At 53.0% G+C, this 24,587-nt stretch overlaps 2 protein-coding genes across 3 annotated transcripts in view; one reads left to right on the forward strand and one right to left on the reverse strand.

Annotated features, from left to right (window-relative positions):
• Dnajc11 (DnaJ heat shock protein family (Hsp40) member C11) overlaps positions 1–17,019 on the forward strand; it is a 45,924-nt gene extending 28,905 nt beyond the window's left edge. Inside the window, exons 5-16 of the mRNA XM_051171031.1 lie at positions 6,075–6,203; positions 7,224–7,346; positions 8,307–8,380; positions 10,245–10,434; positions 11,019–11,104; positions 11,396–11,512; positions 13,126–13,281; positions 14,017–14,086; positions 14,729–14,786; positions 14,891–15,033; positions 15,472–15,601; positions 16,269–17,019. Coding sequence (XP_051026988.1) covers positions 6,075–6,203; positions 7,224–7,346; positions 8,307–8,380; positions 10,245–10,434; positions 11,019–11,104; positions 11,396–11,512; positions 13,126–13,281; positions 14,017–14,086; positions 14,729–14,786; positions 14,891–15,033; positions 15,472–15,601; positions 16,269–16,294 — 1,302 coding nt within the window. The 3' untranslated portion in view covers positions 16,295–17,019. The remainder of the gene's footprint in view (positions 1–6,074; positions 6,204–7,223; positions 7,347–8,306; positions 8,381–10,244; positions 10,435–11,018; positions 11,105–11,395; positions 11,513–13,125; positions 13,282–14,016; positions 14,087–14,728; positions 14,787–14,890; positions 15,034–15,471; positions 15,602–16,268) is intronic.
• A 1,245-nt stretch (positions 17,020–18,264) lies between these two features.
• Thap3 (THAP domain containing 3) lies at positions 18,265–24,087 on the reverse strand. 2 transcript variants are annotated; one of them, XM_051171707.1, is made up of 4 exons: positions 23,928–24,087; positions 20,791–20,983; positions 19,186–19,290; positions 18,265–18,907 (listed from the first exon to the last, which is right to left on the reverse strand). In XM_051171707.1, exons 1-4 carry the CDS (start codon positions 23,999–24,001, stop codon positions 18,632–18,634), a joined length of 648 nt encoding a protein of 215 aa, XP_051027664.1. In that variant the 5' UTR covers positions 24,002–24,087; the 3' UTR covers positions 18,265–18,631. The 2 variants fall into 2 exon arrangements, with proteins under 2 accessions (XP_051027664.1, XP_051027665.1); XM_051171708.1 differs by lacking the exon at positions 19,186–19,290.
• Positions 24,088–24,587: the final 500 nt, after the last annotated feature.

Consider the following 24,587-nt stretch of genomic DNA (forward strand, 5'->3'; position numbering starts at 1 on the left):
CGGTCCGGTTTATTTGTTTTCCATATATTTGGGTCAGCACCAAAGGCTATTGAGTCTAAAGTCACTGGCTCGTTGGAGTTTTCAATTATTGTGGTCTCGTTTAAAGAGCAGCAGGCTAGCTGTAAAGTGATGACTGGACCGTATTTTTAGATTTCTAGTGGCCACTGATTTGCTGAGTCAATCGCTTGGCTGTCAGTGTAGAGTTATCATCAATACTTTGTTTATGACAGGTTTTGCTTGTACCTGGGCTGGCTTGGAGCTCGGGATCCTCCTGACTCTGTGTCCCTGTGGCTAGGATTTTGGGCCTGTACCACCATACCTTGTTGAATATATACTATTTGAAAAGCTTTCAGACACAGATGAAGTGCTAGGATTAAAGGCGTGCTCGCTGCACCTGACCTGCTCCTGTGTTTTTGCAGAATTGTTGATGAAGGAACCCGGAGCCCTGCACAGCCAGGCTCTGTCAGTGAACTACTTCCTCAGCCTACAGCAGCGCCAATTCGCTCGTGATTTTTGTGGTAGGCTGGACTCACAGCTCCCTACAGGTGTCAGGAGATTGTGTCTGGTCTTAACATTCACATGTTTGCTGGTCTAAATGTTGACGAAAGGTTGATTGGTTGGTTGGTTGGTTGGTTGGTTGGTTGGTTGGATTTGTTTTTTGAGCAAGAGTTTTCCTAGGTAGCTCAGGTTGGCTTTGAACTCAGTCTAACCTGGAACTTACTACACTCCTCTTGCCTCAGCTTCCCGAGTGCTAGGATTCCAGCATGGACAGTAGCTTGTGCACACAGGCCTCTGCTCAGCTCCGGTAACTGCAGAGCTGGGAGTGGCCGGGTCTCTTCCACACAGCTCTTAGCCAGTTTGGAATCCCTTGGGTAGTAGCCTTGATTTGCATAGCTTGTCTCCCTGTGTCATGTTTTCCAGAGATCCAAATGAAGCACAGTTTCTCACACCTGATCTTAAAGTCTGCGCCACCACACCATGCCTTCTCTCCCTCTTTTCCCTTCTTTGTTTTGCTTTTTCAAGACAGGGTTTCTCTATGTAACAGCCATGGCTGCCCTGGACTTGAGTCACAGACCATGTTGCCCTCAAACTCAAAGTGATCCACCTGCCTCTGCCTCCCAGGGCTGGGATTAAAGATGTGCGCCACTATGCATGGCCTCCTTCCTTCTTTTTTTTGCTGGGGGGGGGGGGTGTGGTTTCAAGACAGGGTTTCTCTGTGTAGCCTTGGCTGTCCTAGACTCCCTTTGTAGACCAGGCTGGCCTCAAACTCAGAGATCCACCTGCCTCTGCCTCCAGAGTGCTGGGATTAAAGGTGTGCACCACCATTCCCGGCTCCTTCCTTAAATTACAGCTGTGTGTGTGTTGGCCTGGGGGAGAGGGGAGGTGTGCTTGTCAGTCATGGTGGCTTACTGTAATTCCAGCTCTTGGGAGGTAAGGTAAGAGAATTAGGATTTCAAAGCCAGCCATGGTCACATAGCAAATCCAAAGCCAATTATGGGTTAGCAGGAAACTGTTGTCTCCCAAATTGTTTTTGGTTTTTTTTTTTTTTGTTTTTTTTTGTTTTGTTTTTCTCATTTAAAATTTCTTCATATTAAGAGTATGTAGAGGCCAGGGCTAGTGACGCACACCTTTAATCCTAGCACTTGGGAGGCAAAGGCAGGAGGATTTCTGTGAGTTCAAGGCCAGCCTGTACTACAGAGTGAGTTCCAGGACAGCCAGAGCTATTATACAGAGAAACCCTGTCTCAAAGAAAGAAAGAAAGAGAGAAAGTGCCAATTCTACCTACAGACTCTTTTTTGTCCAAAACTGGCATGCCAATAGGCCACTAATAAAATTTGAGGTATCTCTCAAACTCCTGGAGAATGTGTTTGGCTCAGGTTTCCCCCATAAATAACTGCATCTCTGATTCAGTGACTGCAAATCCTTTGGTGTTTCAAGACTGTTGAGCTCTTAGAGCTAACCGAGTGGCGTATACACCTCTGACTTCAAAGCCTAAACTTGCTTCACCCGGGGACTGTAGTCAGCCTGAGCAACACAGTGAGACCCTCACCTCAACAGTAATAAAATAACGGGGTGTAGGGACATGCACCTCTAACTTCAGCACTTGGAAAGCAGAAACAGGAGGATCTATGTAACTTTGTGACCAACCTGGATTACATGTGTAGCAAGACCCTGTTTCAAAAGAAAAAAGAACCTAAAAAATAAAAATAAGTGACAATTTAGAAAGGAAGTTTGAGCCAGGCTTGATAGCTCAGGTGTGTAGTCCTAGATGCTCAGGGGGTCAAAGATTCAAGGCTAGCCTGGACGAGTTAGATCTTATCTCAAAAAATGTCTCAAGGTACCCAGGTATCTAAGGGGGACAGAACCTGCTTAGCATGTGCTGGGACAGAGGAAAGGAAGAGAGAGAGGACTTGAGTTTTTGGAGAAAACAAAAAATTAAGACTTAGTTTTTGGGGGTTGGTTTGGTTGGTTGGTTGGCTAGTTTTTGGTTTTTCAAGACAGGGTTTCTCTGTGTAGCCTTGGCTGTCCTAGACTCACTTTGTAGACCAGGCTGGCCTTGAACTCACAACGATCCACCTGCCTCTGCCTCTCAAGTGCTGGGATTAAAGGCGTGCCCCACCACACCCGGCAAGACTTGTTGTTATTGTTTGTTTTTTTAAATGAAGCACAGTTTAATTTCATCATCATCTGAAGAATGTATCATGACAGTCATGAAAACAATCGTTGCCAAACAGCAGAAGCTGCAGATCTCTCGGAGCTGCCAGAGCACAGCCAGTGGCCCATTCGTTTCTGTATTGAGCACTGGTGTAGCTGACTTAAACATAAAGAGTTGCAGGATATTTGATCTCCTGAGATCCCTGAGATTGTGAACTGTAAAAGCCTGTCTTTTGTTTGGTGCAGTTGAGCCCTAGCACACACCGTTAACCCAAGAGCTTTCTGCACACAGGATTTAATAAAGTTAACCCTAAATCAAGAGGCGGAGCAAGAAACCAGCTGACAGGATTGAAGAGTAGGCGGCACTTTGAGTTGAGGGATGTTTTAGACAGTGTGTAGGAGAAGGGGGGGCTTCAGCTCTGGAGCTCTTCATCTCCTTGGCCTTCGGCTTTTTGAGTTTGGTTAGTGAGCCCTTGGCCTTGGGCTTTTTGGACCTTTTCCTACTGGACTGTCAGCTGAGCTAGTGAGCCTTTGGACCTTTTCCATCGGGATGTGAGCTAAGTAGGAAGGTCAGCAGGGTGCTCTCTCTGCCTCCTGAGTCTTTATTGGTAAAATAGAATGATTAAGATTTTCTTTTAAAACAACAACAAAGTGTTATCTGCTCATGCTGACATGTCCTCATAGTCCTGGCACTCAGGAGGCAGAGGCAGGAGGGTTGCCGCAAATTTGGACCAGCTAGTCTGCATTTTAAGTTCTAGGCCAGCCAGGGCTACATAGTAAGCAAAACCCTGGGGGCTGGAGAGATGGCTCAGAGGTTAAGGGCACTGGCTGCTCCTCCAAAGGTCCTGAGTTCAGTTCCCAGCAACCACATGGTTGCTCACGACCATCTATAATGTGATCTGATGCCCTCTTCTGGCCTGCAGGTGTACAGGCAGATAGAGCACTGTATATATAATAATAAGTAAATCTTTTTTTTTTCTTTTAAGGAAAAAAAAAAAGGCCAGGCGTGATGGCACACGCCTTTAATCCCAGCACTCAGGAGGCAGCGGCAGGCAGATCTCTGTTAGTTAGAGGCCAGCCTGGTCTACAAAGTGAGTACAGGACAGCCAAAGCTACACAGAGAAACCCTGTCTCAAAAAAAAAAAAAAAGAAGGAAAGAAAAGCAGGAACAGGCTTGTTGTACCCAGGGTTGGTTGGTGAAGCTGCTCTGGGCTGCAGCAGCACATCATGGTGGGACCTATGTGGAGCAAACCTTCACCTTACAGCCAGGAGAGGGAAAGAGGGATCTGGGCCCCACTAGGCCCCACTTTGAAAGCACAAAGCTAGGGATAAATGGTTTTTTCAGGAGGCAGGTACCAGCTATGTTGCCTAAGCAGTCTTGATCTTCTGGGCTCAACGATATTTGCTGCCTCTGCCTCCAGAAGCTGGGACTGTAGTTGTATCCTACCAAGCCAGATCCCAGCCTTTAAGGAACCCAGTTCCAAACAGAAGCCCTTCTCTGCCCTCTACAGCCCCTAGTGGCCTCTGTCCTGAGCCCTCCACTAGGCACCATGAGGTCATCACTCATGTCTGTCTTGGTCTATGCCTGCACATCTCCCTTCTTGGGGACACTGAGTTACTTCTGGGGTGATAGAAAATACTATTTTGGTGATGGTTTAATGAATATAGTCATCTGCCAGAACATTGAGTCATGCGGTGTGGTGACACACCTGTAAGCCAAGGCCTGGAGGCGGAGGCTGGAGGAGGAGTGCAGAGCTGGTTGGTGGCTTATGGATCCCACTGAACGGGAGTAAAAACCTTACCCAAATTATTTGGTCTGATGAGGCAAGGTTTATTTTCTGTCAGATGGGGCTATCTCCCTAAAGCCGGGCTTGAGAAAACAGCATCAACCACAGGAGAGGGTGGGGTTTATATGGCCCAAACCCTGCAAGACTAGGGAGTTTCCAGAAGAATTTTGGTTATGTGGGAACTTGGCTGGCCATCTTATCAGGGTGGAAGTTAGGGTATAGGAGGTGGAACACGGCAAGTTCCAGAAAATGGATCGAGATGTTTTTGAGACAGGGTTTCTCTGTGTGTCCCTGGCTGTCCTGGAACTCTTCTGTAGATCCGCCTGCCTCTGCCTCCCTAGTGCTGGGATGAAGGAGTGAGCTGCCACTGCTTGGCACAGAGCGGCACATAAATGGAGTCAGGCTGGTCGTCGCATCCCTGTAACCCAGCACTTGAGAAGTAGAAATGCCAGTATGAGCTGCATAGTGAATTTTGGGCCAGCCTGGGTAACAAAGTGAGTCCCTATCTTGAAAAATAATAAATAAGCTAAAGAGAAATTAGTAAAAATATGTAGTTTTTGTGCATGAGCACACTCGTGCTCACACACGCTTACTGGGCTTAAGGTAGGTACCCATGAGAAGATCTTAGAGCTTTGAAAGAAAATAAGCCGGGCGTGGTGGCGCACGCCTTTAATCCCAGCACTCGGGAGACAGAGGCAGGCGGATCGCTATGAGTTCGAGGCCAGCCTGGTCTACAAAGTGAGTCCAGGATGGCCAAGGCTACAGAGAGAAACCCTGTCTCGAAAAACCAAAAAAAAAAAAAAAAAGAAAGAAAGAAAATAATAAGCATTGTTTCTCTGAGTAAGCATTTTTATCAGTGTGCTGCCTAATTTTATGTTAACTTGACCCCAGTCACCAAAAGCCTCCATGAGCTCAGGCTGTACGCAAGCCTGTAGAGCATTTTCTTGATTAGTGATTGATGTGGGTGGGGCCACCCCTGGGCTGGTGATCCTGGTTTCTATAAGAAAACTGGCTGAGCAAGCCAGTAAGCAGCTCCCTGCCATGGCCTCTGGATCAGCTCCCGCCTCGATTCCCACCTTGTTGGATTTCCTGTCCAGACTTCCTTCAGCGATGAGCTCTGAGTGTGAAAGTGTAAGCCATAAGAACCGTTTCCCTCCCAGGTGGCTTTGGTCATGGGGTTTCATCCCAACTATAGCAACCCTAACTAAGACAGCAAAATTTTAGCTTAGTATTTCTCCTGAGCATGCTATCTTCTATTGCTCGACTTAGTTTTCAAGGGCAGAGCAGTGTGCGAACACCCATGTGTGCACATTGTGTGCCTGCTTCTTGGTCTGGAGGGCACACTTAGGTCTCGTGGAATTGTAATGTGGCTTTGGGGTAAAGGTGCTTAGTCCACAAGGCCAGCGTCCCATGTGGTCTCAGCACGGTCAGGTCGTGTGGCTCTTGCTCCTGTCTTGCCTTTGGTGTGTGCTGGCTCTTCCCATAGAACTGCTGTTTTCTGGCTCTGATAGTCCAAGGCGTTCGTTCTGCAGCTTTTTGTTTGATCTGTGACATGGGTGCTCTGTGGGCTTCATGGTGCACTGCCCTTCCCTGAAGTCAGATGCCTGAGCACTCCGCTTCTCTCTGTCCCAGGGGACCATCAGCGTTGGAGTAGACGCCACTGACCTTTTTGACCGCTATGATGAGGAATATGAAGACGTGTCCGGGAGCGGCTTTCCGCAGATTGAGATTAATAAGATGCACATATCCCAGTCCATTGAGGTAAAGCACAGACACCTCTGCGAGCACAGCAAGTTAACCAGGCGCAGTGCCGGGCGCTGCGTGAGCGTCGGCTCAGGGCTTCTCCCCATCTTTATTTATGAAGGTGGCAATTAGCCACTGGAGGGGGCAGGGTAAGAGGCGGGGAGAGAATTCAGGAGCAGAGCATGGCAGCATGCTTCATTTGGCCTTGTTTGTTACTGTTCTGCCCACACGTAAAGCAGCTGAGTGCCGATGCTCAGCTCCCAGGCCTTGCCAATTAGCAGTGCTGATGGTGGAAGCGAGGAGCCACGGTCACTGGAGTTGCGCGAAGGCAGAGCTTGCAGGTGGCTCTCAACTCTTCTCTCGGTTCTAAGGACTTAACTGTCCTGAGCCAGGGAACTAGAGTGCCACCTTCGTGTCCCTCGGTGCAGTAAGATCAGGCCATTCTACCTAAGGCACTGGGGTCTCCACCTCCAGGGTGTCTTTGTGTATTACCAAGTGTATGAGCCAACCCCATGGAGTTAACTCCAAGAAACTTGCTGTCCTTGAAGAACCCTTAATACAGTCAGAACCGTGGTGGCAAGCTGGGAATGGAGCGCCCAGACAGCACATTATGGGATGGCACATGATGGGGTTGCCAGTAGTTCCTGCCATGGTACACCAGACTAGGATTTTGGAGATTCTGCCCTTGAAATTTCTACAGCTCAAGTAACTCGGTAGAGTGTCTCCCTGACATGAGCAGGCCGTGGGCTCCATCCCCAGTGCCAAGTACAGACAGAAATGCATATGGCTAGGCTTGATGGTCCCCCGACGCACTCAGGTGCCACAAGTTGGAGGCCAGCCTAATCTGTATAAGCCCACAGCCAGAGCCACCGATGAGACCCTCTCAGAAAGCAAGCTTGTAAAAGAGACATTCTTTCATGGTCATGTGTGTGTGTGAAGTGACAGGGGAGCAGAGCAGCTCCCTGTGTCCTCAATGGCCAGGTGGCCTGTGTCCCCATTGCTTCCGTTTGCTTGTTACCAGCAGCTATCTTCCCTTAGGCACCCTTGACAGCCACAGACACAGCCATCCTCTCTGGAAGTCTCTCCACCCAGAATGGCAACGGTGGCGGATCCGTTAACTTTGCACTCCGGCGGGTCACTTCTGCAAAGGGATGGGGAGAGGTAAGGCCAGCTCAGTCCCGGCATCCGTACGTGGTCCTGTTAGTGAGCAGTCACACCGCAAGCTAACCCTCACTGCCTGCAGTGCCCACGCTGCAGTGTTAACATGGCTGGAAATGTCAAGCGTCCAGACCCTGACTGACCACAAAAGAGTGATATCTTGTGTCTGAGGGGTCCGGGCAGTCCATTGAACAGTTTAAAGTCAGGATGCAATGTCCTTTGTGACACTAACTTCAGCAATCCAACCCTGGGAAGTCAGCGTCTTTGTTTCCCTGAGATGATTCCTATACCAACAAAAAGTGGTGCTGGTCAGTATGCCTGGACCATGACCAGGTTGATTACAGTGAAAGAGCCAGCTCTCAGCAGGCATGGTGGCACTCGGGAGGACAACCTGGTCTACAAAACTAGTCCAGGACAGCCAGGGCTACACAGAGAAACCCTGTCTTGAAAAACTAAAAACCAAGAGCCAGCATTGCTGAGCAAATGCAGCTGCAGCAAACAGACATTGAAGAGCTGCTTGAGACTCACCTGGGCTAGTATGTGAGGCAACCAGGACAGTAGGTGTGATGGGCTTCCACATCAAAGCCTGAGGCCTATCCCAGCACCTGGGAGACCTTCCTGTCAGCACTACAGGGAGCAGCAGTGTGGAGTTGCACGGCTGCCCATAGCGTGTAGCAGGCTACACTGCAGCAGGAAGGGCTGTGGCCAACCAGTCTCCTTTGCCCTCCGCTCTGAGCTAAGGAGGCCAGGATTCAGGACTGACAGTTTCTGTGGAGGAGCCCTGTCTATAGTCTGGACTCTCTGTGAATCCAAGGCCGCAGTCCCCTCCTGGGACACAGGGAACAGAGACATCAGGAGTCTGCCAGCCCTGTATCCAGAGCCTGGCCAGGGGCATGCCGAGCCCTGGGCTGCTGCTATCGGAAGAACACTAGTAATGCTTTCTCTATTTATTTTTCCAAACAGATGGAGTTTGGAGCTGGAGACCTCCAGGGGCCTTTATTTGGTCTCAAGCTGTTCCGTAATCTCACACCAGGATGGTAAATATGAGATAACCCCTTTTGGGTGCTATATTAACTTGATATTAGAGCCTTAATTCTTGTGATGATGGACATTTGAAGTGACTCATGCTGTGTGAGCACAGTAGAACAAGTACTGTGGCTGCTGGGCAGAGCGCTGCACTGGGAAACAGGCCAGCCCCACCAGACTGTGTCTGTGGGTGTGTGAGTCGTCCCTCTGTCCCTCTCCCAGAGACTGTGGGACCACCTGGTGGTCAAGTAGACTTGGTCACCCCAGTTTTTATGGCCTCTGAGGCAAGTACTGATGACACACCCCACAGGCTTCTGTTCTAGTTTCCTTCCCAGCTGCTGTGACACAAAGCACTATGCTCAGAGCAGCTTACGAGAGAAAGGTTATTTCAGCTCCCAGTTCCAGGTGATAGTCCCGAACAGTGCAGAGCCATAGCAGCAGAGCTGCGAGGGACTGCTCACATCACACCTGTGACCCTACCACCTGGGAGGCAGAGGCAGGTGGATATCTGAGTTTGAGGCCAGCCTGGTCTACAGAAAATTTTTGTGTCAGAACAAAGTTGCCGGGTGAGGCCAGGCTTAGTGGTGTGCACCTGTGGTTTCCCCCTGCTTCAGAGGCAGGTGTGGACAAAACAGACCCTGTCTCAGAAAGAAAACAGGAAAGGCAGGCATCGCTGTAAATGCCTCTAATTCCCATCATTTGAGAGGGAGAGTCAGGAGGGTCAAGAGTTCAAGCGCAGCCTGTGCCCAGAGCACATCAGAGGCCACACAAGACCTGTCCCCAGAGCACATCAGAGGCCAGCACCTAGGCTACATGAGACCTATGCCCCGAGCACAGCAGAGGCCAGCACCTAGGCTACGTGAGACCTGTGCCCAGAGCAGACAGCGCTGTGGAATGGTCTCCACCTCTGTCCCCTGTCGGCCTTACTTACCTGCCTACCAGACTGTTTCCCTCCCTTTGGGGCGGAGTCTTTGATGAGCCTGGGATTGTCTCCTGTCTTCTTTCAGCTTCTCTGAGATTTCTCTCCATTGGAAGGGAGTATAAGGAAATATGGAATAATAGTTAGTGTGGCATTGTTACCATAACGGCAGTGTTCTCTCCAGAGCTTTGGAAACTAAGAAATGACTAGACAACACAGTGAGTGCTGGCTGGAACTCAGCCACTCCAGCTGCTGTCCTGCAGTCCACGCTGTGGAAATGCCTCCTTGAACCAGAAGGTGGCGCTGCTCTTCCTTAGACGCTGCCGCCAGAGCCCTTCCTGGATGCTGCTTTCCTGTCCTTTCAGTTCACTAGTTCACAGCAGGATGAATATCCGGATCCCTTGGGCAGTTCTTAAAACTGGGCAGTGTCTAGAGAGATGGCTCAGCACTTGAGAGCACTAGCTGCTCTTGTGGAGGACCTGGGTTTGATTCCTCACACCCTCATAGCAGCTCACGATCATCCATATCCCTAGTTCTAGAGGGTTTAACAGACACATGTGGCACACATGCATGAATGTAGACAAAACATTCTTACACAGAAAATACAGTCTGTGTGTGCGCGCGCCTGCCCAGGACTTCTTAGTCCAGCATGTGTTTGAGGTGGGCGGCTCTCCTCTTTGTTGCACATTGACATCACTTGGATGCTGTTTGTGCCCCAAGCCCCATGCTGAGGAATTGGGGTGCCTAACAATAGAGTCAGCTGTCAGTGACCTCAGCACTCAGAGTTTCGACCACTGTCTGAGTGAGGGTCCTAGGAAGCCTTGTGCTCTCTTTGCCCAGCCCTGCCGCTCTCCTTGCTTAGAGCTGATTGTGGAATGCCTCTCAGCCTGGCGAGGGGACTGCTAGAACAGCTGAGAGCCCTTGACAGCTGGACCCTTTCTGTCTGTGTCCCCCAGCTTTGTGACGACAAACTGTGCTCTGCAGTTTTCATCCCGTGGAATCCGGCCTGGCCTTACCACTGTCCTTGCTCGGAACCTGGACAAGAACACTGTGGGCTACCTGCAGTGGCGATGGGGTATCCAGTCAGCCATGAACACCAGCATCGTCAGGGACACTAAGACCTGCCACTTCACTGTGGCCCTGCAGGTGAGCAGAGGAACTGCCCTCCCTTGAAGATGGCTTGTAGGACAGTGGCCTGTCGTGCCCGAGTCCTTCGGTATGCTCAGCAGTGGACAGCCTCTGGTGTGGGAGGCAGGTGTTCTCAGGCTACGTTCAGATCATCTGGACGTCTCATGGCTTCACACCTTCCATCAGAATGCTGTTCTCGGGCACTGACCAGGCATGCAGAGAGAGAAGCTGGAGGCGGCGGGTCTCTGAGAACAAATGCTCCTCAGTTCCTCCTCCTAGCACATGGGGCTCTGTGTTGCCAGAGGGTTCTGTTCTTCATGCACAAAGTAAAGTGCACTTTGATCAGAAGTCTCAGGTTTTCACAGTCATGTGCTTTATAACCTTCTGTCAGTGGTGAATCTCAGAGTAAAACCCATGTCACCAGTGGTCACGACCATTCCTCAGGGTGTCAGTACACAACTAGTGGCTGTACTAGCTGCTGGTAAATGTTCATACGCCTGGCTTAATGCGGCGGCCTGCCTGCAGATGCCCAGCAGAGGTAGACAGCTAGGCGGCATCTTCCAGGACGGTGAGGGTAAGCCTGCATCCTCTTCTCTCCTCAGCTGGGCATCCCTCACTCCTTTGCACTTGTCAGCTATCAACACAAGTTTCAGGATGATGACCAGACATGCGTGAAAGGGTCCCTCAAGTAAGTCCCAGCCCTGCTGTCACAGAGGTGAGCCCGCTCTGGGGGGCTCTCAGGATGGAGCTGTGATTGGCACCTGCTTGTCACCATCACACCTATGATGCTTCTGAATCTGCTGCTCTGTAGCCAGCCTTGGGAGGTTCTGCTGCTAGAGAGCACCAGGGGGTCCCAGAGCTGCTGTCACCCTTGGGAGCATCGTGATACTTGCTGCTGGGGATGCTGTTTCCATGCAGCTCGCATGTGCGGACGTGTGGCCAGGGGGAAACATACCAACAGCTGTGCTTGGCCCCACAGGGCAGGCTTCTTCGGGACAATAGTGGAGTATGGAGCTGAGAGGAAGATCTCCCGACACAGCGTCTTGGGTGCAGCTGTGAGCATTGGTGTCCCTCAGGGTGTGTCTCTCAAAGTCAAGTAAGTTGGGCCTGACCCTTACTAACTACATCTAGGGCATGGGATTTAATTACTCAGCGTGCCGTTGTTTCTGTCCGGCTACACGAGCAGAGATCAAGACATAAATCCAGCAGTGAGTTACTGGAGGCCTAGGCTCCCGCCTTCCTGGTGGTATGTTGACCACTGGCCCCTCACACCTCACCAACCCTGCCAGTGGCTCTGTGCCCACCCCATGCCACCATAGGCATCTGCAGCACGATCCCTTCCTGTCTAGTGCTGTGTCAACATGCCCCTCCTCTGCATGCTGCCCAGCTCTTCACAAGCACCATCTGAGCTTGCCTGGGCTTTGGATGTTTTTGAGATAGGGTCTATATATTTATTATGTGTACAATGTTCTGCCCACCAGAAGAGGGCACCAGATCTCATTTTAGATAGTTGTGAGCCACCATGTGGTTGCTGGGAATTGAACTCAGGACCTTTGGAAGAGCAGCCTTACCCTCTGAGCCATCTCTCCAGCCCTAGCCCTTATTTTTTCTAAGAATTTGTTTTTACTTACGTCTTATGTGCGAATGTTCATTTGTGTGTAGATATGCATGCAGATGCCCCTGGAAGTCAGTGGAGGGCATCAGGTCCCCTGGAAGTCAGCAGACGGCATCAGGTCCCCTGGAGTCAGTTACAGGCAGCTATGAGCTGTCCAGTGTAGGGTGCTAAGAAACAAACAAAATTGGAAGCCAGGCGTGGTGGTGCATGCCTTTAATCCCAGCACTTGGGAGTCAGAGGCAGACAGATTGCTGTAAATTCAAGGCCAACCTGATCTCCAAAATGAGTCTAGGACAGCCAAAAGCTACACAGAGAAACCCTGTCTTGAGAAAGAAAAAAGAAAGAAAAAAATTGGAGCCGGGCATAGTGGTGCACGCCTTTAATCCCAGCACTGAGGAGGCAGAAGCAAGTGGATCTCTGAGTTTGAGGACAGCCAGGGCTACACAGACAAACCTTGTCTTAAAAAAAAGAAAAAGAAAACAAAAACAAAATTGGTCCTCTGTAAAGAGCAGCCAGTGCTCATAGCCTGAAGTCTCTCCAGCCCCAAGTTCTAGTTTTCACATATGGTCACGTTTCTGTCACGTTGCTGTCTGTGTGGCCATTGATGAGGGACCCCTGGGCCTTCACACATTCTCTCCTCTCCTCTCTTTTTCTCTCTTTTGGTTTTTCAACACAGTTTCTCTGTGGAACGGCCCTGGCTGTCATGCCTTGCTCTGTACATCAGGCTGGCGTTGAAATCCACCTGCCTCTCCCTCCTCTGAGTGCTAGGATTAAAGGTGTGGGCCACCACCACCACCAGGCCACAAAGCATTCTTAATCTGGTACTTTCTGAAATTATTGGGCTTGTCTGAAACACCTCACTTGCTGAAACAGGCTCTCTAGGGCTGTCTGCCTGTCCTCTGAGGCCTTTGACACAACACGGCCACTGAGTCCAGGTCGGCATTCACTCTCAGTCTGCCCTTGAGGTCGGCATGCTGTGGGTCCGCTCAGGTCCCCTGGCTCCTGAGGGGTGCCTTCCAGTGCCTAAGACCCCCACCCCCTCCTCCCCAGAAGACCTGACACGCCTGTGTGCTTTGCTCTTGTGTTTCCCACAGGCTGAACAGGGCCAGTCAGACCTACTTCTTCCCTATTCACCTGACGGATCAACTGCTCCCCAGTGCTGTGTTCTACGCCACCGTGGGGCCGTTGGTGATCTACTTGGCGATGCACCGTTTGATCATCAAACCATACCTCAGGGCTCAGAAAGAGAAGTGAGTTTCACACCAAAACCCTGTGCCTGGAGAGAGAGCTGGATCTGCCCCTGGAAAAATAAGACAAGTTAATGCCAGGAAAGTGCTTTAGCACGGTGCCTGGGTCCTGACAGGTCCTAGTCAGTGGAAATGCCACCTGCTTCTCTGATCCTAGACATCTCGCCCGGCACTGAGCTTGAGGTGGGATGGATCTATTCTGTGGCCACAGAACACAGCTGGCTTCGCAGTTTCTTGTAGGGAGCCTTCTGAGCCAAAACTGAGCCCAAGCACCCCTCGGAAACCCAAGTGTCGGCAGGGTCCGTTGTTAGCCTCTGAGACACTAAGCCTGAGAGGAGGGGCAGGGTGCCTGCTGGCCGCCTGTGACCTCTGCGTGACCACAGTGCAGGACCCAGTTCCCATGCGTGTTTAAGACAGAGACCAGGTCCATCAGGTCTCTGGTAGGACTGTGGGCTGAGTCCCTGTCTTTTGCAGTACAAATAGGTTATTTCTGTGCATCCATAGTAGCGTGAATTGCCCCTCCTTGCTAGAGACTTCTCCCAAAGAGACAGCAGTTCAAGAGGCTTCATGGAGGATGTGGACAGGGAAGGTGATCTCAAACTAAAGGCAGATGCTGGCCTGCTGTGTTGGGAGTTGTAGAAATGCAGTTAAGATCACAGGCTGTGTGGTGGGCACGGCCCAGCAGGGGGCGCAGTTCCCTCTCCATAGAGTGACTTGTGTCTTGCTTCTTTCTGGAAGGGAACTGGAAAAGCAAAGGGAGAGTACTGCCAGCGACATCCTACAGAAAAAGCAAGAGGCAGAGGCAGCTGTGAGTGTCGTGTCCCCTCCACTGTGCAGCGTCGGGCACAGGGCAGCAGCCACCAACCCACCCTCCTGCTGCTGCTATGAAGGAACCTTTACCCTCTAGTGTTGGTCCCAGTCAGAGCCCAAGGGCTCCTCTTCCCAGGACCCTCGTTCACTGTCAGCCGCGGTCCTGCGGTGACTGAGGTCTGCGATAAGTGCAACCCTCCAGAGGCCCAGGAGGGTGCTGTGAGGAGGCAGGTGTCGCCCTTGTTTCCTCCTCGTGTGCTGCCTGTTATGGAAGGCAAAGAGCAGGGTGCCTGGGATTCTTGTGACCGAGGCACACAGCGGAGGCTGCGTGAGGCCAGGCATGTTCCCAGGCAAGCATGTGCCCATTTGAGGAACAGCAAAGAGCCCTACCCATCTGAGTGGCTCCACAGACAGCACAGATCCTTTTCAAGGAAAGTTTCTCACCTGTCACCTGCGTGTGCAGAGTCACTGAGAAGGAAACAGGTCCTGTCCCTTCCTCTGGGGTCATCGTGTGGGGGTCGTGCCATGTCTGGAAGGATGCCTTGAGAGTGAGCTCCCCCTTCATGGACACAAACTGCGTGTCTGTCACGCTGTGACCAGAACAAGCCTGGGTCCCCGACATGTCTGTCCTCTCTTACAGGTTCGGCTGATGCAGGAATCTGTGCGGAGAATAATTGAAGCCGAGGAGTCCCGAATGGGTGAGAGAGGGTGTGGCCTCCCTGGGTGGGCAGGGCTGGGGGCCTCAAACCTTCAAAGGGAAGGGGCAAGGCGCCCTGTGTCATCCCCCTGCTGCTGTCCCCAGGGCTTATCATTGTGAACGCCTGGTATGGGAAATTTGTCAATGACAAGAGCAGGAAGAACGAGAAGGTGAAAGTGATCGATGTGACAGTGCCACTGCAGTGCCTGGTGAAGGACTCCAAGCTCATCCTCACTGAGGCCTCCAAGGTACACCACACAGTCACCCCAGCCACCTGCTGCAAGCCAGCACCCACGGCAAAAGGCAGCCTGCGGTCCAGATCCAGGGGACAAGGAGACTGCGGCCTGCAGTGGCCGCTTTCTTACAGTGCCTGGGTGGTTCCTGTGCTGGAGCCGTGGCCTGCTCTCTGTGGACCCTAAAGTCCACTCGCAGGTGTCCACAGCTGCCAAAAGCCAGCGAACAACCCGCAGCAGTCTTCCAGCACTTGAGTTTTATTTGCCAGCTCCAGAAAAGATGGTGTGGGCTCGGGTGTTGATTGTGGGCGTGTCTGGTGGCCTTCATGAACTTGAGAAAGGGGCTTGAGGACCAGTCTGGCTCCAAAGTGTGTGTCCTCATCTGGGCTGTGCCCAGCTAGTAGCGGAAGGGAACAGGGCAGAGCTGGGGGCTGACCCTCTGTCTGTTTGCAGGCTGGGCTGCCAGGGTTCTACGACCCATGTGTTGGGGAAGAAAAGAGCCTTCGAGTGCTGTACCAGTTCCGAGGTGTGCTGCACCAGGTGGTGGTGCCTGACAGTGAGGCCCTGCGGATACCCAAGCAGTGTGAGTGGCCGCCCTTGGTGTCACCTATCTGATGCAGGCAGGTTCATCGGTGACAGCACTAGGGTCCCAAAGATGCAGAGGTGTTTTGTCCCAGGGGCTTGCCAGTCACCTGGTGCCTCAGGAAGCAGCATTGGGCTTATCGTAGGTGGAGTTAGAACTTGCTCTTGGCCAGGAATGGTAGGATCATGGATTCCAGAGCAGCTTGGGCTACATAGTTGAGGCTCGTCTCAAAGAGCGATGGCTCAGCACTTCAGAGCATACGTTGCTTTTGCAGAAGATGGGTTCAGTTCCCAGCACCCACATGGTGGTTCACAACCATCTGTAACTCGTTTCAGGGGCTCTGACAGTGGTCTCCTGCATAAGCAGCAGGCATGCGTGTGGTGCATACACACTTTCAGACAAAACACTCATGAGCAAAAATGTCAAGGCGTGCTGGGGACAGTGAGAGGCTGTACGGAAGGGACACCCTTCTTCCTGTGTGCAGAAGCAGGTGCTTCAGACTGAGTGTGGTGGGACTCAGCCAGCCGGGGCTACACAGAGAAACCCTGTTGGAACAAAACCATAGAGACAGCAGCAAGAGTTGCTCCCAGCCAGCCAGTGGCTGCAGGAGGTGTCAGAGGAGGCGTACCTGCCGTCTGCTGGCCTGACTTGTTCTTTTCTTCCCCAGCTCACAGGATCGACACAGATGGGTAAACTACTTGGGGACCTGACTAAAAAGAGGCTACGAAAATCTTTTCCTGGGAGTCTACAAATTTGGAAGCAGGGAAAACCCAGACATGAGATGTTTTTAGTTTCTTTCTCGAAGGTGGTGCTGTGTCAATTATGTGAAGGGACATGCAGACAGCCTGGCTGTGGGTAGCACTGAGGAGCCAGCCCCCGCCAGGCCACAGCACAGCCATGTCTTTCCCCAAGGATCATGTTCCTGGAGGGCAGGGCCTGCGCTGACTCTTAGGTCGCCCCACCCCTGACCCTCCTCTTAAGTAGCTGTGCACAGCAGCTCACTGGAGGTGTCTGGAATGTTCTACCCTCACACTTGGACTGCTCTTCCTGAAGCCCATGGGAAACATGGAAGGACAGGGTGTCACTGTTGCTCAGTAGACGTCCCACAAGCCACCTTTCTCTTCTGAAACGTCCTTGAGTGGACTGGAGAGGACTTCGGGTTTATAAAACTGCTTTTCATCTGAGACAACGGGTGTGGCAACTAGTCTTTCTTCCCACGTCCAGAGCTGCTCAAATCATTCCTCCAGGCCCTGGCTTGGGACAGGGAGGGGAAGCCCCAGGTCCCAAGGTGCACTTGTCCAGGCACACTGCCCACACTGCTAAGAGAAGAGACCCTGATGCCAGTGGAACTTTGACCCCACACCACAAGACACTGTCCTGCTGTGCCTCCACCCACTCCTGTAGAGGACGGTGCTGGAAGGAGAACTTTGCAAGGTGTGGGGCACTGGCTGGGTATGGACCTAAGGCTGGCTGGCCCAGGCCCCTGTACCTCCAGTGAGTGCCCAGCAGGTGGTGCTGGTGCTTGCCAGGCCAGGCCCTCACAGAACACAGTAGGGAGTCTCAGCTCCCAGACCCCTTCCTTGCCCAGTTGCTGGACTTCACTGCAAGCTCTTCCCCTCTGAGAAGGTGTTGCCCCTGCAGTGGCTCTGACCTGGCCCCACAGCAGTAACTGCTGAAGGCCAGCATTGCCTCACCCACTCTCAAGACCTTTCAGTTTTTAAAAGCAGTTCAATTCTGTGATGCTTATCTCTCTTTTTTTAAGAGGATGTTTCTTTGCCCTGCAAACTGACATGCAGTTTGCACTGTTGCATGAGCCCTGACTTGGTGGCCTGAGGCTCCCTGGGCACTGCTGCCCCTTCTGTCTGAAGCTGGTTGGCAGTGCTGCCCAATAATAAACCTGACCTGAAAGCTGAGGCCGCTTCTGTCCATCTGTGTGCGTGTGTTTAGGAAGGGACAGTAGACTGCTGTGTTCCAGGCGCCTTTTCCCGTCTCTGCCTCAGCTTAGACCATTGCCTGCAACTTGAAGCCATAGTTCCATTTTCTGTGCTAAGTGTGTACCTGAGATACAGAACCCCACGATATGGAGATGAGACTTAAGAGTGTGTGTTTGCCTCTGAATCAGTCTGGCCCCGAATGAACGCATGATGCTGTGTCCTGGAGTTAGAAGTGTATACCTCTACTCACGATGTTTCAGAGATCTGCCTGCTTCTGCCTCCCCAGTGCTGGGATTAGAGTTGTGTGCCACTGCCACCTGGCTCTTTTTAATAATCTTCCTGTGTATGGGTTCTTTGCCTGCATGTGTGTGCCATGTTTGCCTGTTGCCAGAGGAGGGCATGGAGTCCCCTGGAGTGGAGTTATGGGTGGCTGTGGGCCATTGTGGTGGTGCTGGGACCCGAACCTGGGTTCTGAATGGTTCTCCCACGCCCTGCCTGTCCTTCATCGGCTGGGGAGAGGTCTAAGGCCAAGGGAACAAACTGACAAATGGAACCTTCAAAGCCGGGCGTGGTGGCGCACGCCTTTAATCCCAGTACTCGGGAGGCAGAGGCAGGCGGATCGCTGTGAGTTCGAGGCCAGCCTGGTCTACAAAGCGAGTCCATGACGGCCAAGGCTACACAGAGAAACCTTGTCTCGAAAAACCAAAAAAAAAAAAAAGGAACCTTCAAAGAATTTATTCCACGTTTACGCCAGGCCAGAAAAGGAGTCACTCAGAAATACAGGCTGATGGGGGACCCTGCCATCAGATTGGCCTCTGGGGAAGTGAGAAGGACCCACAGGCTCTACATGTTCCTCCACCTCCCCCTGCGGGAGTACCTCTGACAGGGTTGTGACAGCTCCTCACATTTGGTCACTGTTGCTGCCAGCCTCAGCTTAGGAGACCTGAGATTGTGCCTCATTCCCCAGCACCTGGGTCCCCACCTGACGTCTGCCAGTCACAGCATCCCATCCTGCCGGTTTGAGGGCACCTTGCAGCACTGTGTGAAAGTCTGCACAGCAGGGCAGAGCACCCCCACATCCAGAGCCTGCTCAGGCTCAGCTCAGCTGTGCTGGCCGACCGGCCCGAGGTCCACGCTGTCCTCTGCAGGCTCGCAGGCGGCCACATGTCCTCCACAGCAGCAGCCTCTGGGCCTTCAGGCGTTTCCGGAGCCTCTTGTTTTCTTTCAGCGTGAGGAACAGTTTTCTTTTCAGGGTATCCAAGTCCAAAAGGGCATAGCTGTGATCAGATGGCTGTCCCGAAAGGGGCTGTTTCAACCCCAGGGGGCTGGCTGGCAGGCCGGACACCTCCATTGCTTCTCTCTCGGGTAAGACCTACGGACAGAAGTTAGTGCTGAAGAAGCGCTGCCCAGGTGGCTCTGCGTGCCCAGCAAGAAGGCATCCGAGCTACAGCCACAGATGCTCATTACCCTTCAGGTTTGGCCTCGGCCCTGTTTCCCTCTCTGAAATCCTGGTGTGCTTCCATGGTCTTACTGAGCCCTAAGCCCAGCCACCTACCCTGCTGCTCCTGTCCTGTTGGGTCCTCTGGGTTTCTTCATTTTGTTGGTAGCAAAATCTGTCCCTCTGAGACAACCTCACGCCCAGGATCTTACCTGCGTTGCCACGGGCCCTTCAGTGTTTGGAGGCTGGAAGTCTTCCATTGTGGTGTGCATGTCCTTCCCTGAGCTGTTCCCACCAGCCCCCACCTCAGGGCAGACCTGGGGACAGCAGGCGGAGTCAGGCTGGCTGAGCTGGCAGACACCGGATCCTCACACAGCTGCCACTGTCCATCCCCGAGTAATCCCTGCACAGGGGCTGCGCCCTGTCCTGTGCATCTGCAGCCAGAGCCCGCCTCTTCCTCCCATCAACCCCCGGGCTCCAGCCTATGACCCACTGAGGCCTGATACCAGAAGGACAAGGAAGCCTAGGGCCACAGAGGCCACAGCTTCCCTGTGAGATGAACCCTGAACTCAAACCTAATGCTCTGCTGTCTTCACGTAGTCATTCTCTCACCTTTCACCAAGCTCAAGCTTTGAGTACTGCCTGACCAGGAAGCCGCCACCTCACAGCAACGCTGGTGCGCTCACCTCTGCTGAGGCGGCATCTCCCCTCTGTGCAAGACAGAGCTCTTCTTCAGGCAGGACACAGACCTAAGGATGGGCCAGGCGGTGGCCTGGGGCAACCAAGTCCCTTTGCTCAGCCTGAAGTCGGGCACACCTAAGAACAATCCAGCTGTGCTTCCACTAGACACAGTCCCAAATCCTGGGCCAGCAGCGGCTGAGCAGGTCCCTACGGTGCCAAGGGCCTGAATCATTGGCTTCAGCCCGCAGCCTGGTAACCTGACTTGATGGGCGTTTGCCCTACAGCGCCAGGTGATGGGAAGGTTGGGAGCAGACCTGAAGCCCCTGCCACCTGCTGGCAGTGCCCACAGTGGCCGTGTGCAGCTGCAGCATGGGGGGGGGCGGGGGGGGGCACTGAAGATCATGAAGTGAAGCTGCTCAGCTCTCCCAGCCCCTGTCCACTTCCATCACTACCCTAAGAGCTACAAACACAGCCTGGAATGCACTATGTACCTCAGGCTGGCCTCAAACCCCAAGAATAACTGGTCTTCCTGGCTCCGCCTCTGGAATTCCAGGACTGCACACACGCTCAGCCCCAGCCGGTTTCTGCTGTGTTGGGGCTCTAACCCAGGGCTTTCTGCATGCTGGACAAGCAGCTCCACCGAGAGAACTTCAGCCCCAGCCCCCAGCACTACTTCCTCTTTGGCAGGGTCTTGTGTCCCAAACTCTGGGACTACAGGCCTGCACCACCACAATTTGTTCAGTGCTGGGCCTTGAACCCAGGGTTTTGTTTGTTTAGTTTTTTGAGACAGGGTTTCTCTGTGTAGCCCTGGCTGTCCTACTTAGACTCACTTTGTAGACCAGGCTGGCCTCAAACTCGGAGCAATCTGCCTGCCTCTGTCTCCTGAGTGCTGGGATTAAAGGCGTGCGCCACCATGCCTGGCCCCTTTTTTTGGTTTTTTGAGACAGGGTTTCTCTGTGTAGCCTTGGTGGTCTGGACTTTCTTTGTAGACCAGGCTGGCCTCGAACTCACAGAGATCCACCTGCCTCTGCCTCCCAAGTGCTGGGATTAAAGGTGTGCGCCACCACACCTGGCCAAACTACAACTTCTTAAGCTCCCCTTCTCAACACACACTGGATGTCAGATCAGCACCCTACCTGTGTGGGGTTTTGGAAAGCAAACACAGTGGGCACAGCGTTATGTTTCAGGTTCTTGCGGTTCCCAAAGGCGCTGAAGCACTCGGGCCTGAAGTGTTCGGAGCAGATGACCGTGTGCTGCTTGGGCTTGAAGTTAGCACGGCCAATGTTGAGCACCCATTCCTTCAGCAGCTCCGGGCGGCTGAGTGGGAACCTGCAGGCACAGCGTTGTGTGGCACAGCTCTGGAAACTCAGTAGTCCACTTTGTTAGCCATATCTACCATCCAGAAGTTCTCACCATGGCTGTTAGGGGAGTTTGTGTGAACCCCACAATCATGAACACGAGAGCCTGGGAGAACGGTGCTTCCAGAGCACATGCCAGTGGCCATCACCCAGAAAGACCCTGCACCGCAAACAGCAGCACACCCAGCTGAGGGGGCCTGTGAGGGCTGGAGCAGCTGAAAACAGGAGGGAGCCCTGTGGTAGTCAGCGCTGGCCAGCATGACATTTAAACAGACTGTACAGCAAGTGGGAAGACAAACCCTGTGGCCTTTACAAAGGGTAGGTGGGGGTGGGGCACCTGGATAACCAAGGACCACAAGACACGGGCTTTGTTTAGGTAGAAGGGGCATCACTGTAGGTTCTGAAGAAAAGGGGAGCCTGCACCCACCCAGGTTGCAGTGCGAACGTGGACAACGCAAACCAGGGGTGAGCTGGGCGTGGTGGCGCATGCCTTTAATCCCAGCACTCGGGAGGCAGAGGCAGGCGGATCTCTGTGAGTTCCAGGACAGCCTGGTCTACAAGTGAGTCCAGGACAGTCAAGGCTACACAGAGAAACCCTGTCTCAAAAAACCAAAAGAAAGGGCTGGAGAGATGGCTGAGTGGTTAAGAGCACTGGCTACTCTTCCAGAGGTCCCGAGTTCAATTCCCGGCACCCACATGGCAGCTCACAACTGTCCTGACTCGAATTCCAGAGGATCCGACCACATCTCACAGACATACATGCAGCTAAAATACCAATGCAAATAAATAAACTATTTTAAAAAACAAAACAAACAAAAGGAAGAAAGAAAAACCAGGGGCACTGTGAAATCAAGGCAATCAACGACTCAAGTTGGTAATCCCAGCCCTGGGGAGGCTGAGGCAGGAGGACGGATGTGAGTTCAAGGGCGGCCTGTGTTACAGAACGAGACCCCGTGTCAAAACACAGAAATAGCCAAGTGGTGGTAGCAGCAGCGCGCACGCCTTTAATCCCAACACTCAGGAGGCAGAGGAAGGTGCCAGCCTGGTCTACAAAGTAGGGAGTGTCTTCCAGGTAGGGGATGAGGGAGAAGGAGGGGGAGGGGAGGGGGAGGAGAGAGGGAGGGGGAGGGAGAATAGAAAGGAGGAGGAAAAGGCAGGATGAAGGCTTGCTTGTGAAGCTGGAAGCGAAGGAAGGGCTTCATGTCTGCCATGGAGGAGGCTCCACCCACTGAGGGGTAAGTCCAAGTGCTCCTCAGACTGCCAAAGCACAGGAGCAGATGGGCACACGTGCCTAGGGGTATCCCAGCAGAACCTGCCAGCCGGGAGAAGCCCTGACTGGCTCCACCTTCAGCATGCAAGCACTCAGTGTTGAAAGAGGAAGACTCAGCAAAGGGAGATCTGTGACAAAGGTCAAGATGTGTCCTAGGAGTCACGAGGGGAAAGGAGACCAGTCCTGGACTCCCTTTGTAGACCAGGCTGACCTGGAACTCACAGGGATACGCCTGCCTCTGCCTCCCGAGTGCTGGGATTACAGGCGTGCGCCACTGCACCTGGCTTTATTTCTGCGCTTTCTTTTCATATTTAAAAAAGATTTATTATGTATACAGTGTTTTGCCTGCAGGCCAGAAGATAGCACCAGATCTCATTATAGATGGCTGTGAGGTACCTTGTAGATGCTGGAAACTGAACTCAGGATCTTTGGAAGAACAGTGTTCCTAACCTCTGAGCCATCTCTCCAGCCCTATTTCTGCACTTTCAAAGACAGTTTTTTTTTTTCCTACATAGTAAGCTCCAGATCAGCTCAACCTACAGAACAAGGCCCTGCCTCAAAAGAAGGGGGTGGGAGTGGCTCTCTTAAGATAGCTCAGCAGCAGGTGAAGGCACCTGGTGAAAGCCTAACCTGAGGGGCATCCCTAAGGCCCCGTAAAACAGGAAGGAAAAGGCGTCCTCTGGCTATTCCATGGGAGACAAGGCAAGAGCATGATCCTTCCGTTCACAAATAAACTTCAAACAAAACAACAAGAGTGAATGGAGGCGACCCTATCCCAGAGTATATGGCAACCGGACCAGGAGACACAGGTCCCAGGATAACTACCCATGCCACCACGCAGAAACCCTTCAATTACAGTACACTCTAGCACGTGTTCAATGGGATAGTATGCAGAAAAGAACTCAAAAGTGCATGTGGGGCAAGGATGACTCTGACAACGATGCCCCGAAGGAGGAAAGCACGTGCTGTGTGGTTCCGTTACTTAAGGCTCAAACCTGGCCACAGCAATGCAATCTGCATGCAGGCAGATAACCAAGGGGAGAGACTGTATGTGGGTGCCCGCAGTCTTCTGCGCTGCCAACTGATGTATGCATTTTTCTGTGCTTGCTGCTGCTCAGTAGAAGCACTGAAACTGTGCTGGGGGCGCTTAGGGGGTGTGTGCACCAGGTGCACGCAGGCTGCCAGGCCTTAGGGGACTGAAGCCTGGAGGCACAGACATCACTGGAAGCTGGAGCTTTGAAAGGTGCTTCGCCGGAAGGGACTCCCCCAAGATTCACGCCGGGAAAAGGGGTCCTGCCAGGAGGACCGGCCATCCTGGAGGCACTCGCTCCTCCTGGGCCTTCCTCGAGGTGACGCAAGCAGCCAGGGGCCAGAGCAGGGACACAGCCAGACGCCACTCACGGTCATTCTGTTCACTCTTGAGAACCTACTGCTTCCAGGCGAGGTGGGTCAGCCCAAGCCCGCACTAGAAGAGGGCGGGGAAGCTCAGACTGTGAGGCCGCGGGAGCCCAGCTGCCGCCCTGCCCGCCCCCTACCCGCAGTCCCGGTCCACCTCGCCTGCAAACCCCGGGCCTCCCGGATCTCGCGCCCGGTGCACTGAGGCCTGCAAGAGTTCTAGGTCGGGTCCCGGCTTCCCATCCCTCACCGGTGGAAGGTGAGCTGCTTCCTGCGGCTGCTGTACCGGTTGCAGCACTGCCGGGCCGCACAAGACTTCGGCATCTCCGAGATGGGCCCACCGCCTCTAACAAAGATGGCGGCTACTCGGCCCAGGGGGCGGGGCCCGAGGGGCGGGGCTTACAAGGCTCCCGGTGCAGGGATCTGGTTTGCTCTGCTCCCTCGCCGAATAGTTGGGACCCAGGGATGCCTCCTAGAGCTTCCGCCCAGGTTAAAAACCTTGGAAATCTGGACCAGAGAAGCGTCAGCCCGTAACTCCTCAGCTAGATTTCAAGCTTCCCGGGGTGATAAAGGCTTGGACCCTACTTGACCACCAGTTGGCTTGATGGACTCACTTCAAACATCTGCCTGCCCTCTGCTTGCCATGCACTGGGGTTAAAGGCCCGCATCACTATGCCCAAGTCCCACTCCCAAGTGTTGGCGTGGCTTTGAGAACTCGGGTTAAGTATGGGGTGGGAGAGTGTCCTCCAACAGACCACACACCTCAACAGAGCCAGTGACTGAGGAACCCAGGAACAGGACAGCCTTTCAGGCTAAGTGCACCTAAGAGCGGACTGCAGTAGTGCATCCGGAGCCATCGTCCTTTCCAGTGAGCTAAATGCCAACACCAGCTCAGCTTTCCCAGAGCTAC

Source organism: Acomys russatus, chromosome 29 (assembly GCF_903995435.1).
Source record: "Acomys russatus chromosome 29, mAcoRus1.1, whole genome shotgun sequence".
NCBI classification, from domain to species: domain Eukaryota; kingdom Metazoa; phylum Chordata; class Mammalia; order Rodentia; family Muridae; genus Acomys; species Acomys russatus.

Bases quoted from the DNA above. Each gene is read 5' to 3' on its own strand.
- Thap3 (XM_051171707.1), bottom strand. From the start codon at position 24,001: ATGCCGAAGTCTTGTGCGGCCCGGCAGTGCTGCAACCGGTACAGCAGC. The intron at 19,291-20,790 runs GTAGGGTGCTGA...TGCTGTCCCCAG, and splicing joins CTTTCCAAAACCCCACACAG to GTCTGCCCTGAGGTGGGGGC. The intron at 18,908-19,185 runs GTAAGATCCTGG...TTCTGTCCGTAG, and splicing joins AAGGGCCCGTGGCAACGCAG to GTCTTACCCGAGAGAGAAGC.